We start from the raw sequence: 12565 nt of genomic DNA on the forward strand, positions 1-12565 counted from the left end.
TGCCGCCCCATGGGCTGTAGCCCACCAGGCTCCTCTGCCCATGGGATTTCTCAGGCAGGAATACTGGAGTGGGTTGCCATTTCCTTCTCTAGGGCATCTTCCCAACCCAGGGATCTAACCTGGGAGCAAGGCTTACGTCCCTTGCACTGGCAGGGGGATTCTTGACCGCTGAGCTACCAGGGAAGTTCTCTCCCAGTCCTAAGCAAGCACATGTCCGTTTCGCCTCCCTAGAGTTGCTTTCTCTAGTTGTGGTGAGCAGGGGCTGTTCTCTCGTTGTGGGACACAGGCTTCCCTGCAGTGGCTTCTCTTGCTGTGGAGCCTGGGTTCTAGCTGTGGGGGCTTCGGTAGTTTAGTGCGTGGGCCTAGTTGCTCTTGAGCATGTGGGATCTTCCCAGACCAGGGATCGAACCCGTGTCCCCCACATAAGGCAGATTCTTAACCACTGGACCACTAGGGAAATTCCAGACGTTTTTAATTTTAATCAGGTCCACTTTACCAGTTTTCCTTTTATGGGCTGTGCTTAGGTCTGGCCTCAGGTATCAAGGGTTTTCTCTCTCTTTTTTTTTTTTTTTCCCTAAAATCTTTGTGGTCATATGTTCTACATGTAAGTCCATGATTCACTGTGAGTTAATTCTTATAAAAGGTGTGAGCGTTAGGTCAGGGTTCATATTTTTGTCTCCGGTTATCCAGTTGTAGCAGTCCATTTATAGAAGAGACTGTCTTTCCTCCACTGATTTGCTTTTGTACCTCTGTCGAATATCACTGGGTGTATCTGTGATTGTCTTCTGGTTTTCTGTTCTGGTCCATGAACCTAAAACCATGTAGTTTTAACAATTTGGTAAGTCTTGAAATGGGGCAGATTTTTTTCCTACCTTGTTTTTTTCCCAATTTTTTAAAACTATTCTAGTTCCTTTGTCTTTCTAAATAATTCTAGAAGAATTTTGTCTATATATACACCAGTAAATCAGGCTGGGATTTTGATAGAAGTTAACAGTAAACCTATATATGGAGAATTTCACATCTTTACTATATAGACTCTTTCAGCTTATGAACATGGTATGTCTCTCCATTCATTTATTTAGGCCTCTTTGATGTTTGATCAGTGTTTTGTAGATATCAGCATGTAATTCCTGTATGTTTTTTTCAATTGGCATCCAAGTATTTCAGTATTTTTGAGCCATTATTAATAGAATTTTTTTAAAAATTAGGTGTCCATGTGTTCATTGCTAGTGTATAGAAATATGATCTTTAAAATACTTTAGTATTCTTTTTTTAAAAATTGTATTTCTTTATTGCCTGGACCTCTCATTGCGGTAGCTTCTCTTGTTGTGGAGCACGGACTCTGGCCTGCAGGCTTCAGTGGTTGTGGTGCGTGGGCTTAGGTGCTCCGTGGCAGGTGGGATCTTCCCAGATCAGGGATCAAATCTCTGTTTCCTGAACTGGCGGGTGGATTCTTTACTACTGAGCCACCAGGGAAGCCCTTTTTCTTGTATTCTGCAGCCTTGCTGTACTCAACTTTGTTTGTTTTGTGGATTCCTTTAAATTTCCACGTAGACGGTTGTTTTTATCTTGAATGGAGTCACTTCATTGCAAACTGTACATGTTTTATTTTCTTACTATATTGCACTGTCTAGAATTTCTAATGCTGTGTCAAATAAGAGCAACAATGTGGACATCTTTGCTTCATTCTTGATCATAGGAGGAAAGCGTTCAGTCTTTCACCATTAAATATAATGTTAGATTTTTAATAGGTGCTCTTTATTAAGTTGCACAGGTTCCCCCTCTTCCTCTATTTCTGTTTTTCTGAGAGTTTTTAAAATCATGATGTCGAATTTTGTCAAATTATTGACATGATCGTATGATTGTTTCTTCTTTAGTCTGTTAAAATTTTGAATAGCATTGACTTTTTGAATATAGAGCCAGGCTTGCTTCCCAACTGAATACATCTCACTCTGTCATGGTATATAATTCTTTTTATGTTTTGTTGAATTCTACTTGCTTACATTTTGTTGAGGATTTTTGTGTCTAGATTCATGAGAATTACTGATCTGTAGTTTTATTTTCATTTATATGTTGACCCTTGAACAACCTTAGTTTGACCTGAGTGGATCCACTTACACGTGGTTCTTTTTCACTAGTAAGTACTACAATATTACGTGAGCGAGCCAACGTCATTGGTTGAATATCCACAGATAAGGAGGAACCACAGATACATGGAGGACTTCTCAGTGGTTGTACTCAATATCATGTGATTCTATGAACACGTATCCCTCTTTTGTTGTCATAGCAATGCACTACTTCCAGATAGTGGGGGAAATCTGTGTTTTATCTAGAATGGGAAGATAGGTGTTGAAAAGACATTTGTGGGAAGTTCTCTCAAGTTCTCAGGTGTTTCAGAGAATGGAAGTTTAGGGTGCCCTCATCTAGTTCACCTGTCAGCTTTCAGTTAGTTGCTTTCAGTTCAGTAATTGTCACTGAACCTTCTATCTAATTCTTGCATGCGTGCTAAGTTGCTTCAGTCGTGTCCAGCTCTGTGCGACCGCATGGACTGTAGCCTGCCAGACTCCCCTGTCCATGGAATCCTCCAGGCAAGAATACTGGAGTGGGTTGCCATTTCCTCCTCTCGGGGATCTTCCCAGTACAAGGGTTGAACCTGCATATTTTTTGTATCCTGCATCGACAGGCAGGTTCTTTACCATTAGTGCCGCCTGTTATACCCTTGGAGAAATACATTTAAGGTCTCTTTCAAAGACCCAGAACCCAAATCCCTCTTTTGTCATCATCGCTCTTCCCACCCCTCAAATTACAAGCAAACTGATATTAAAGAGAAGCAAACTTTTAAAATAGTCCTTCACTTTCTAGGTTTTCTCACTTTTTTTTAAGGCATAAGCGTGTCTAAATTTCCTAAAATAACTAGTAAACATGTTGAAAGGAAGCAAGTGAAACTATACAACTTCAGTTTTTTGTTCCCAGATCTTGGTTAAAAGTAATATGGTTTGCATCCATGCATGTATGTACATAGAAAGCAGCAGAGAGCATACGTGAATGTTTGGTTCGTTACTTTCTGTCTCTTCCTAATTTGGATGAATATATGGTGGTTTTTTTTTTTTTTTTTAACATACTGCATTTTCATCCAGTAAGTAAATTAAACCACTTTAAGAGTTTTGGTCCACTTCTCTTTTAGTTTTTACAAACTAGCTCTTCTTTGTTTCAGCGGGGGTCTCAGCAGAAGCCATGCAGACGATCACCACTGCTCCTGATGCCTCCGGGCCAGAAGCCAAAGTCCAAGAGGAGGAGCATGACCTTGTGGATGATGACATCACGACTGGTAAGAAGAGACATCTTTAATGTCACCTGGATGAACTTTATCTGATATCGGAAAATGCTTCTAGGTCATTTATAGCAGGACTAAATACATGGATGGAAACTTTCACTGATGGAATGCTTAGTTTTTTGAGACCCTTTAGTGCCCTTTCTGGTCTTGAAGTAGAAAGAAGCAGAACTGTTTATTTGGTCCAGGTTTGCTCATTGTTGCCTTAACAATGAGCCCGCTAGCTGTGTGTCCGATTTTCCAGGGACCTTCTAATTCAGAGGCTAGGAGCATTACTGAAGTCTCGGAACATGTAGAGGAGGACGCCTCTTGTGTTTTGACAGGTTTTGCAGCTACAGTAGTCTTGTTGTTCAGTCACCAAGTCACGTCTGACTCTTTGAGACCCCGTGGACTGCAGCACGCCCTAGGATAGACTGAAAATATTGAAGTTGTAATAGTGATACATGCAACATAGGCTACCTGAGGAAACTTACAGATGCTCTTTCTACCTGTACGGTAGAAATGAATGCTTTTTTAAAAGTTACTTTCATTGTTTGGGTGTTGAGCATTCTTTTCTCTGTTATTTATCACATAATCAGACATGTGGTAAAATTTAGGAAAGCCACACACTGCATTATGTTCAACCTATCTTTTAATAGACTTAGAGCAGGGCCGATTACTGAATATGCAAATGCATTCAGCTCAATTTCTTTCAGTGCACAGAGGATAAAAACAACCTAGTATACTATTTATAGTGAAGTTGCTCAGTCGTGTCCAACTCTTTGCGACCCCATGGACTGTAGCCTACCAGGTTCCTCCATCCATGGGATTTTCCAAGCAAGAATACTGGAGTGGGTTGCCATTTCCTTCTCCAGGAGATCTTCCCAACCCAGGGATTGAACCCGGGTCTCCCACATTGTAGGCACATGCTTTACCATCTGAGCCATCAGGGAAGCCCAGTATACTATTTGTATTGGTATTAAGAATGATAAGCTCTTGTTTTTGGTGTGGATGGTTAAAAAATAAAATCTGACCAAATAAATCTATAACTATTGTGAAGCGAGATATATTAACTTAATAGTAATCAATAATTTGAAAAGAAGCAGGCTCACAAAGTGTCAGTAAAATTTTCAACAGTCATTAAAGGAAGAGGGGGTTAAAAAAAAAAAACTGAAGGGAAGTTGGCTTTTTTCCCCTCCCTTTTTCCTCTTAAAGCTGTGTGTGGCAGGTTCTTTACTGTTATCACCTGAGGGAGCCTACTGTTCTCTCCTGAAAATGATCAAAGCCTGTATTTAAAAACCTATGGACTGTGCCACTGCTGTCGTTGACTTTATCATGGAACATCTGGTTTTCAGCAAAAAATATGATGGTGGTGGTGGTGGCTCTTGCTTTTTAATGTATGGGTTCATTGATTTAAAAAATACCATCCATCTTAAATATATATGTAAATTATTTCTCAAACTTCCAGCTTTGCTAAAAGTCATTTATACTGTAAGTTATAGGGTTTGTTTCAGTAGCTACTAGAAGATATCATTTGCAAATTTTTTATTTTTTTATTTCTTTTTTTTTAAACTTTGTATTATGTCTTGAAGTGTGGCCGATTAACAATATTGTGATAGTTTCAGGTCAACAGCGAAGGTACTCAGCCTTTCCTCTATAAGTATCCATTCTCCCCTCCCATCTAGGCAAGTTGTAGGTTTTTAAAAATGAGTTCTTGCTCTATTCAGTTTTTACTGCTTTTAAAAAAAATAATATATAGATATGTTTTATTACCTCAAATTTTAAAGGTTTTCTTGTCTGCAAAAAGTCATGGTTTAAATAATAGAAGTTACCTTTGCAATAGTAGAATATCTCACTTTCCATTCCAGAAGAAAAGCTGAATTTTTGAGCACTCAAGTAACTATTATTAAATCAGTACATTGAAATTATGAACTATGCTCTGCCGAAGTCACGAGTCAGAGTTAGGGCACGTGACTCTGTGTTTATTTTACTGTAAAAAAAAAAAAATCAGGAAGCTTAAAAATGAAAATCTAGTTTGGAGAGTCAATTAATGCTGCATAAACTATATTTGAATCTGTAAGAAGTTCAGTTAAGTGCATGCGATGCTCAGGAGCCGAAGAATTTAAATAGCTGGGAAAGACTTCCTTAACATGTTGTCAGAGCAACCAGCGCCCTGCAGTCTTTGGATCGTTCACATTACCTTTAGATTGTGTGACTTGATTAAGATGTGGTATAGATTTTTGTGAGGGTTTAGAAGAAAACCATATTTCTTTTTATTGACTAGAATCCTATATAAATTGCATTATGAAAAATACGGTAGGTGCATTTGAGAGAAACCTGTTTCAAGCAGAATAATCTTATTTTAGGCCGACCAGCATTGTAGAGCGCAGGAGGTACTGCAAAAGGGAAAACTGGCCAGTTCAGCTATTCACCCTGAAAACCCTGACTTTCCCCCCTGATTATTTAAAAGGAATTGCTCTAGTAATATCACCTCATAAAATAAAATAGAAATTATATCATGACAGATATTTGCCTCTATTTTGAATGAAATCTTATTTGACTGCTGTAGCTAGGCTGATACGTGTGGCTGTATTAATTTTATTTTTGTGGTAATCTGAGGCTGAATTCTCCAATTAACTGAATTCAACAGCTGACCAAGATAACAATTCAAATATGCGGTATAATTTAGTGCTTTTGCTGTAGGCAGAATTTCAAAGCTGAAATTTTTCTTCTGGGTGAGAGCGAATGAAGTATGAATATTGTCTTGCGACCCTTGATCTGAGCCTGGCAGTCTTTGTTAGTGTTTGCTGTATAAAAGTAAAGAAGCATGGATAAAGCTGTGTAAGTGTTGGCTATGATCAATTGGAACTAATTAAATTTATTTGAAATGAAGAGTCTCAACTGAAAGAGAACAGCTGGAAAAACTGGGAAGAAAAAATTGAGCCTTGATTGAGACAATTTAAACCTTCACCCTGTCATTTCAAAAATATGCTGCAGCTTCTTTCTAAATCTCTCTTTTTAAAGCTAATATCTATTGATCGGCTCTACAAAGTAATGCCAGTAGTGCCTTGGTCAACACACGCCCTCAGTTTTACTTAGCATTCCAGTCTAAGGTTTATCAGGCTCTTTCCTTTAACCAAATGTCTTAAATGCATATCAAAGCCATATTAGATTAATAATATCTAATATTAACAATATTAGATCAATATTGTTTTATTTAGAAAAAATATTAAAACCTATTTCTCACTTTTAAAAAATATTACAAAGTATGAATGGGGAATATACTCCCTGCCCCCACCAAAGGAATTCTTTCAGGTTTTGCAATACTCTGTATATTTAAAATCTGTTTTAACAGTAATAGTAGTATTTTCTTGAAAGTACAAAGAATGGCATTAAGATTGTTTCTGGATTATTTACAATTTTAGAGTCACACACATATTCTACACCTGTGCACTTGCTTTTGTATGTATACTTTTATTTTTGATATTCTAGTTTAAATGTTCATATATATATGAATTTATATATATGTATCAATATTTGTAAATAGTATGTTCTTATTTTCACTGTAATATTAATAGGCAATAATTATATTAATGGAGTACATCTCATTAAAAACTGATATATATATATGTTTTTAGACAAATCATAATCTGTTTTTTTTAAGGTAGACCTCTTAGGTGAGTTTTTTGGTTATTTTTACGCGGTTTTCATTGAGGTAAAGGATAGCATTCTGAGTGAGAATGAAGAGATATATCCCCTAAATGTTGTATTTTAAAACATCCTCCCTTATATCAGTTTTAAAAGAATTTTGGACGCGTTTTATTCACAAACCTGCAGGGATCCCTTTAAGAAATTGACTCTATTCTCCTGGGGGTCATACTGCAGCATCCTACCCTTTGTTCAATACCACAAGGACACAAACTGACCACATAACGGCAGTAAAGGGTCAGGAGCCACTGACATTGTCAGGAAGAGACCACTTGGTGCTAGTCAGCAGCACAGGGGACAGACTGAGCCGCTCACAGCAGGCGCAGCGACGCTGCAGAGCCTCGGATGGGCGAGCTGACTCCATCTGTTGTACTTTCTTGTAAGATTCAATTTACATTAAAAAGATGAGAAATGCTATGGAATAAAGAAAAAATAGAGAAAGGTAAGAGAACTTGAAAGTAGTATCAAGTTGTTAACTTCGTACCAACTTCTTTATTCTTGATTCTAACAGCATTTCTTTGAAGTGTATTCTGGTTATTTGTCCAGATAGATGAGGAAATGTGCTCAGGGGAGTTCATGTTCAAGGGACCGAGAATGTGTCCTGCCTCATTCCAGAGCCCACGTGTGAACTTGAACACCACCCCAACCTGCCTCAGTCTCAGACTCACTGAACTTTGGCATCGCTTCCTTTGAAATGGGAGATGATGTCACAGCCCACCTTTCCTGCTTAGGTAGGATTGCAAGCCTGAGCCCGACGTTTGCCAGCTGTCCTGTCTTACTGCCTAGAAGGCAAACTTGTTATTCTAGAGTTAGAGCAAGAGATTATCTCCCATGAGGGAAAAAAATCAGCGTGTATTCTTTAAATGTTCTTTTACAATTTGTTCTTTAAGTTATTTACAACTAGTATGATGTTAAGACTAAATACAATTAGTGCTCATAATGTAAATAGTTATTATGTACTTGTAAAATGAAATTTGTGTGGTTCTGTCTAGCTTTTTGAAGTCACCAACATAAAACTGACACCTTAACATAGATTCACAGAGCAAAGTCAACATTTCTAGTATATTGAAATAGAGCTGAAAAGCACGCCTTGTCTGAGACTAAATATTGATTTGTTAATTTTACCATTTACTGAGGCCCTGTTCATAAAATGTTTATACATTTGTTTTGACTGAAAGATAGGAAATTCATCTTGTTAAATTCCCAAAGGGCAAAATTTAGGGCATTATATATTCAGAAATCAGAAATACTTTCTTAGCAGAGAGATAGAAGCCATATAATTAATAAACTAGAATAAGACTTTCTGCATTTTACCCTTTCCCTTTCTCATTCTTTAATTTATAACTGATAGTCTCAGAACAATGTGATTTTTAAATCATTTGTTCTAAACTGTTATTACTACTCTTCTGATTAACTTCAAAATGTTGGCTACTATAAAATATAAGTTTACTATTATGAATATTTTGGATAATTATACATCATGAGTGCTGTGGTTTATTTACCGTGTAGTTCCCTTTTTTAAGAAAAATAAGTGTGGATTCTGTAGTTTTCTGAAAGATGTCATTTCAACTAATTTACCTTTATATACTTTTTTAAAAAACTGGGACATGAAAATGCAAAGGAAAATACTTTTCGCTGCTTAGTGTTTATAACTCAGTTTTAGTACACATTGATAGGATGTTCAGTTCACTTGAGTCGCTCAGTTGTGTCCGACTCTTTGCAACCCCATGAACTGCAGCACGCCAGGCCTCCCTGTCCATCACCAACTCCCGGAGTCCACCCAAACCCACATCCATCGAGTCGGTGATGCCATCCAACCATCTCATCCTCTGTCGTGCCCTTCTCCTCCCACCCTCAATCTTTCCCAGCATCAGGGTCTTTTCAAATGAGTCAGCTCTTCGCATGAGGTGGCCAAAGTACTGGAGTTTCAGCTTCAGCATCAGTCCTTCCAATGAATACCCAGGACTGATCTCCTTTAGGATGGACTGGTTGGATCTCCTTCCAGTCCAAGGGACTCTCAAGAGTCCTCTCCAAACCACAGTTCAAAAGCATCAATTCTTCTGCGCTCAGCTTTCTTTATAGTCCAAATCTCACATCCATAATGACCACTGGAAAAACCATAGCCTTGACTAGACGGACCTTTGTTGGCAAAGTAATGTCTCTGCTTTTAATATGCTATCTAGTTTGGTCATAACTTTCCTTCCAAGGAGTGTTTTTTCATTTCATTGCTGCAGTCACCATCTGCAGTGATATTGGAGCCCAGAAAAATAAAGTCTTTCACTGTTTCCACTCTTTCCCCATCTATTTGTCATGAAGTGATGGGACTGGATGCCATGATCTTAGTTTTCTGAATATTGAGCTTTAAGCCAACTTTTTCACTCTCCTCTTTCACATTCATCAAGAGGCTTTTTAGTTCTTCTTCACTTTCTGCCATAAGGGTGGTGTCATCTGCATATCTGATTACAATCAAATCACAATCTTGATTCCAGCTTGTGCTTCTTCCAGTCCAGCGTTTCTCATGATGCACTCTGCATATAAGTTAAATAAGCAGGGTGACAATATACAGCCTTGACGTATTCCTTCTCCTATTTGGAACTAGTCTATTGTTCCATGTCCAGTTCTAACTGTTGCTTTCTGACCTGCATACAGATTTCTCAAGAGGCAGTTCAGGTGGTCTGGTATTCCCATCTCTTTCAGAATTTTCCACAGTTTCTTGTGATCCACACAGGCAAAGGCTTTGGCATAGTCAATAAAGCAGAAATAGATGTTTTTCTGGAACTCTCTTGCTTTTTCCATGATCCAGCGGATGTTGGCAATTTGATCTCTGGTTCCTCTGCCTTTTCTAAAACCAGCTTGAACGTCTGGAAGTTCACGGTTCACGTATTGCTGAAGCCTGGCTTGGAGAATTTTAAGCATTACTTTACTAGCGTGAGCTGCTGCTGCTACTGCTGCTAAGTTGCTTCAGTCGTGTCCGACTCTGTGAGCCCACCAGCATGTGAGATGAGTGCAATTGTGCAGTAGTTTGAGCATTCTTTGGCATTGCCTTTGTTTGGGATTGGAATGAAAACTGACCTTTTCCAGTCCTGTGGCCACTGCTGAGTTTTCCAAATTTGCTGGCATATTGAGTGCAGCACGTTCACAGCATCATGTTTCAGAATTTGAAATAACTCAACTGGAATTCCATCACCAGTAGATTATTTCTGAATATGGCATTTAAGAGTTGACAGGAATATTAGAATATAGTCATGGCTTTTCTTCCTTCACTTTCTCTTTTCATATTTTCCGCTCTGGGTGATTGACTTTCCCTTTTCTTTGGTTTTAGCTGCTGCTTGCTTGTTAAAGACTATTGAATCTGTATCTCCAACCCAAGCTTGTTCTCTGAGTGTCAGATTAATGTGTCCCCTTGCCTGAATGTCCCACAGATCCCTAGATACCAAGTCCAAAATGAGCTCAAATGTATTTCTAAAATTCATCCCCTTTTTGTATTGAGGTCTCATAAAAGACGTCGCTGAGGGTGCCTTTAGCCACCTAACACCCCAAACCAGAAATCACTTAATAATCCTGGCTCTCCCACTTTGCAACATTGTCCACTGGTAGTTGCTACCATTTCTTGTAAAATACACCTCCTATACACCTCGCAGTGATTTCCCCCTTGTCCATTTCCACAAAGAGTACCCCTGTCTAGACTTTAGATTCTGTGCTTTTCAGCAGTGGTCGCGTTGCCTCTTGAGCCATACTGTCTCTCTGTGCTTCTCCCCTTACCTGGGAGTTGTGCCACCTCATTACTAAGCTCAGCTCTGTCCCTGGAAACCAAAAAGCTCATGGTTTTTCTGGAACTACCGGTACCAGGGTAGCCGTTATCCGAGAGGCCACTCTGGGGCTTGGGGCTCCACCGCTGGAGAAGCAGGGCGGCTTGTGTGGGGGTGGGGGAGATGGGGACATGGAGAGGTGCTCACGGGAAAGAGAGAAACACAGAGTTTTTCCAGAGTTTTCCATGTTTAACACATGCTGCTGAAGAACCCAAGGGTAGAATCCTGTTGTGTGATGGTATGCATAGTGTATTTTTTGCCATTCCCCTAGGGGTCCGCAGTCAGTCATTTAGCTCTATGAAAACTTGCTTTTTATTGTTCATTGAAAATTGCAAGTTAACCTACGCTGATTTATTCTGTTTAAGCTTATGTTTGAAAGGTTGAGCTGAGGTGACTTGCCTCCAAAAAAGCCCAAAAGGAGATAAGCAAGAGCACAGATGAAAAAAAGTGGCTTGGAAATACCATTATAATCTTCAGCTTCACTTTAAAACAATTTTTGAACATTTATAGATAGAGAATCTGCATAGTATCAATGCATTTTGACCAAGAAAGTGTTTGTGTATTTGAATGAATTAAATATCCTGAAGAATCAGAAGGGCTATAATACACATTACTTCAGTTAGCTGTTACCTTGGCTCTGAATCTTTTATAATGATATTTTCTAATAATAGCACTTTTATTTTTTTTTAATGTGTATGTAATTGACTATGTATAATGCTTCAGCAAGGGGTTGGTCAGACAAACAATAATTGATATCATCTTAGCAAAGTGTTTGAAAACAACATTTAAAAATCAGGAACTTTAATAACTATCACAACAGCTCACTAGTATTTAATAAGAACCTAATAAGTATCAGTCTATGCTCTGGGCTCTTCTTAATCCTTACAACTCAATTGTAATTATCCTTATTATCACCTCTGTTTTACAAAGGAGGAAAATGAGGCACAGGACGATTAAGTAACTTTTCGCATAAGGCCCACAGACGGGAAACGGCAGAGTCAAGTTCGAATCTAGGCCGTCTGCGTCTAGAGCTTGTGTGTGTGTGTGTTTTCATTTATTTATTTGTAACTGGAGGATAATTGCTTTACGAAGTTTTGTTGGTTTCTGCCGCACGTCACTTGAATGCGCTGTAGGTATGCACGTGTGTCTCCTCCCTCTGGAGCCGCCTCTCCTGCCTGCTGTGTCCGCATCTGTTCTCGGCTCAGTCTGTACTCCCGGCCTGCACGTAGGTTCCCCAGTGCTGTTTTTGTAGATTCCATATATAGATGCATTAGGAGCTTGTGCTTTTAAATGGAATGGATTTTCAAAACCAGATACTTAAATAATCATATAAGAAAAAGGAAAAATATATTCATAATGGCATATCATTTTCTCTCTGTGTGACATAGAAATGTCTTTTTAATGTTTAATATAGTACAAGGAAATATTCAAACTGTGACAAAAAGACATGCTGTTTTCTTAAAAGTAAACTTGGATATTTAGTATAAGAGAATAGTTTTACATATTTTGTAGCTAAAATTGGGATTATTTTATGTTCATGTAAAGCCATATACATAGTTACACCAACATACATATACAATATGAGATCATAAAGGCTTAAAGTTTGGTTTTTAGATTTAATAGTATATGTGTTTTGTTTTGTTTTATAAACTTAGACTCAATAGGAACAAAGAAGAAATATTTAATTGGATAAGAATATAGGAGCTGTTAAAAGAAAAACCTTTCATGTGAGTGAGTA

At 38.3% G+C, this 12565-nt stretch overlaps 1 protein-coding gene across 8 annotated transcripts in view; it reads left to right on the plus strand.

Annotated features, from left to right (window-relative positions):
- The window catches only part of WDR7 (WD repeat domain 7), a 355172-nt gene that overhangs the window by 150435 nt on the left and 192172 nt on the right, over nucleotides 1-12565 (plus strand). For all 8 annotated transcript variants that reach the window (XM_060405554.1, XM_060405555.1, XM_060405557.1 and 5 more), the window contains one exon: nucleotides 3215-3328. In XM_060405554.1, the coding sequence (XP_060261537.1) occupies nucleotides 3215-3328 (114 nt within the window). The remainder of the gene's footprint in view (nucleotides 1-3214; nucleotides 3329-12565) is intronic.

Source organism: Ovis aries, chromosome 23, assembly GCF_016772045.2.
Source record: "Ovis aries strain OAR_USU_Benz2616 breed Rambouillet chromosome 23, ARS-UI_Ramb_v3.0, whole genome shotgun sequence".
Lineage (NCBI taxonomy): Eukaryota > Metazoa > Chordata > Mammalia > Artiodactyla > Bovidae > Ovis > Ovis aries.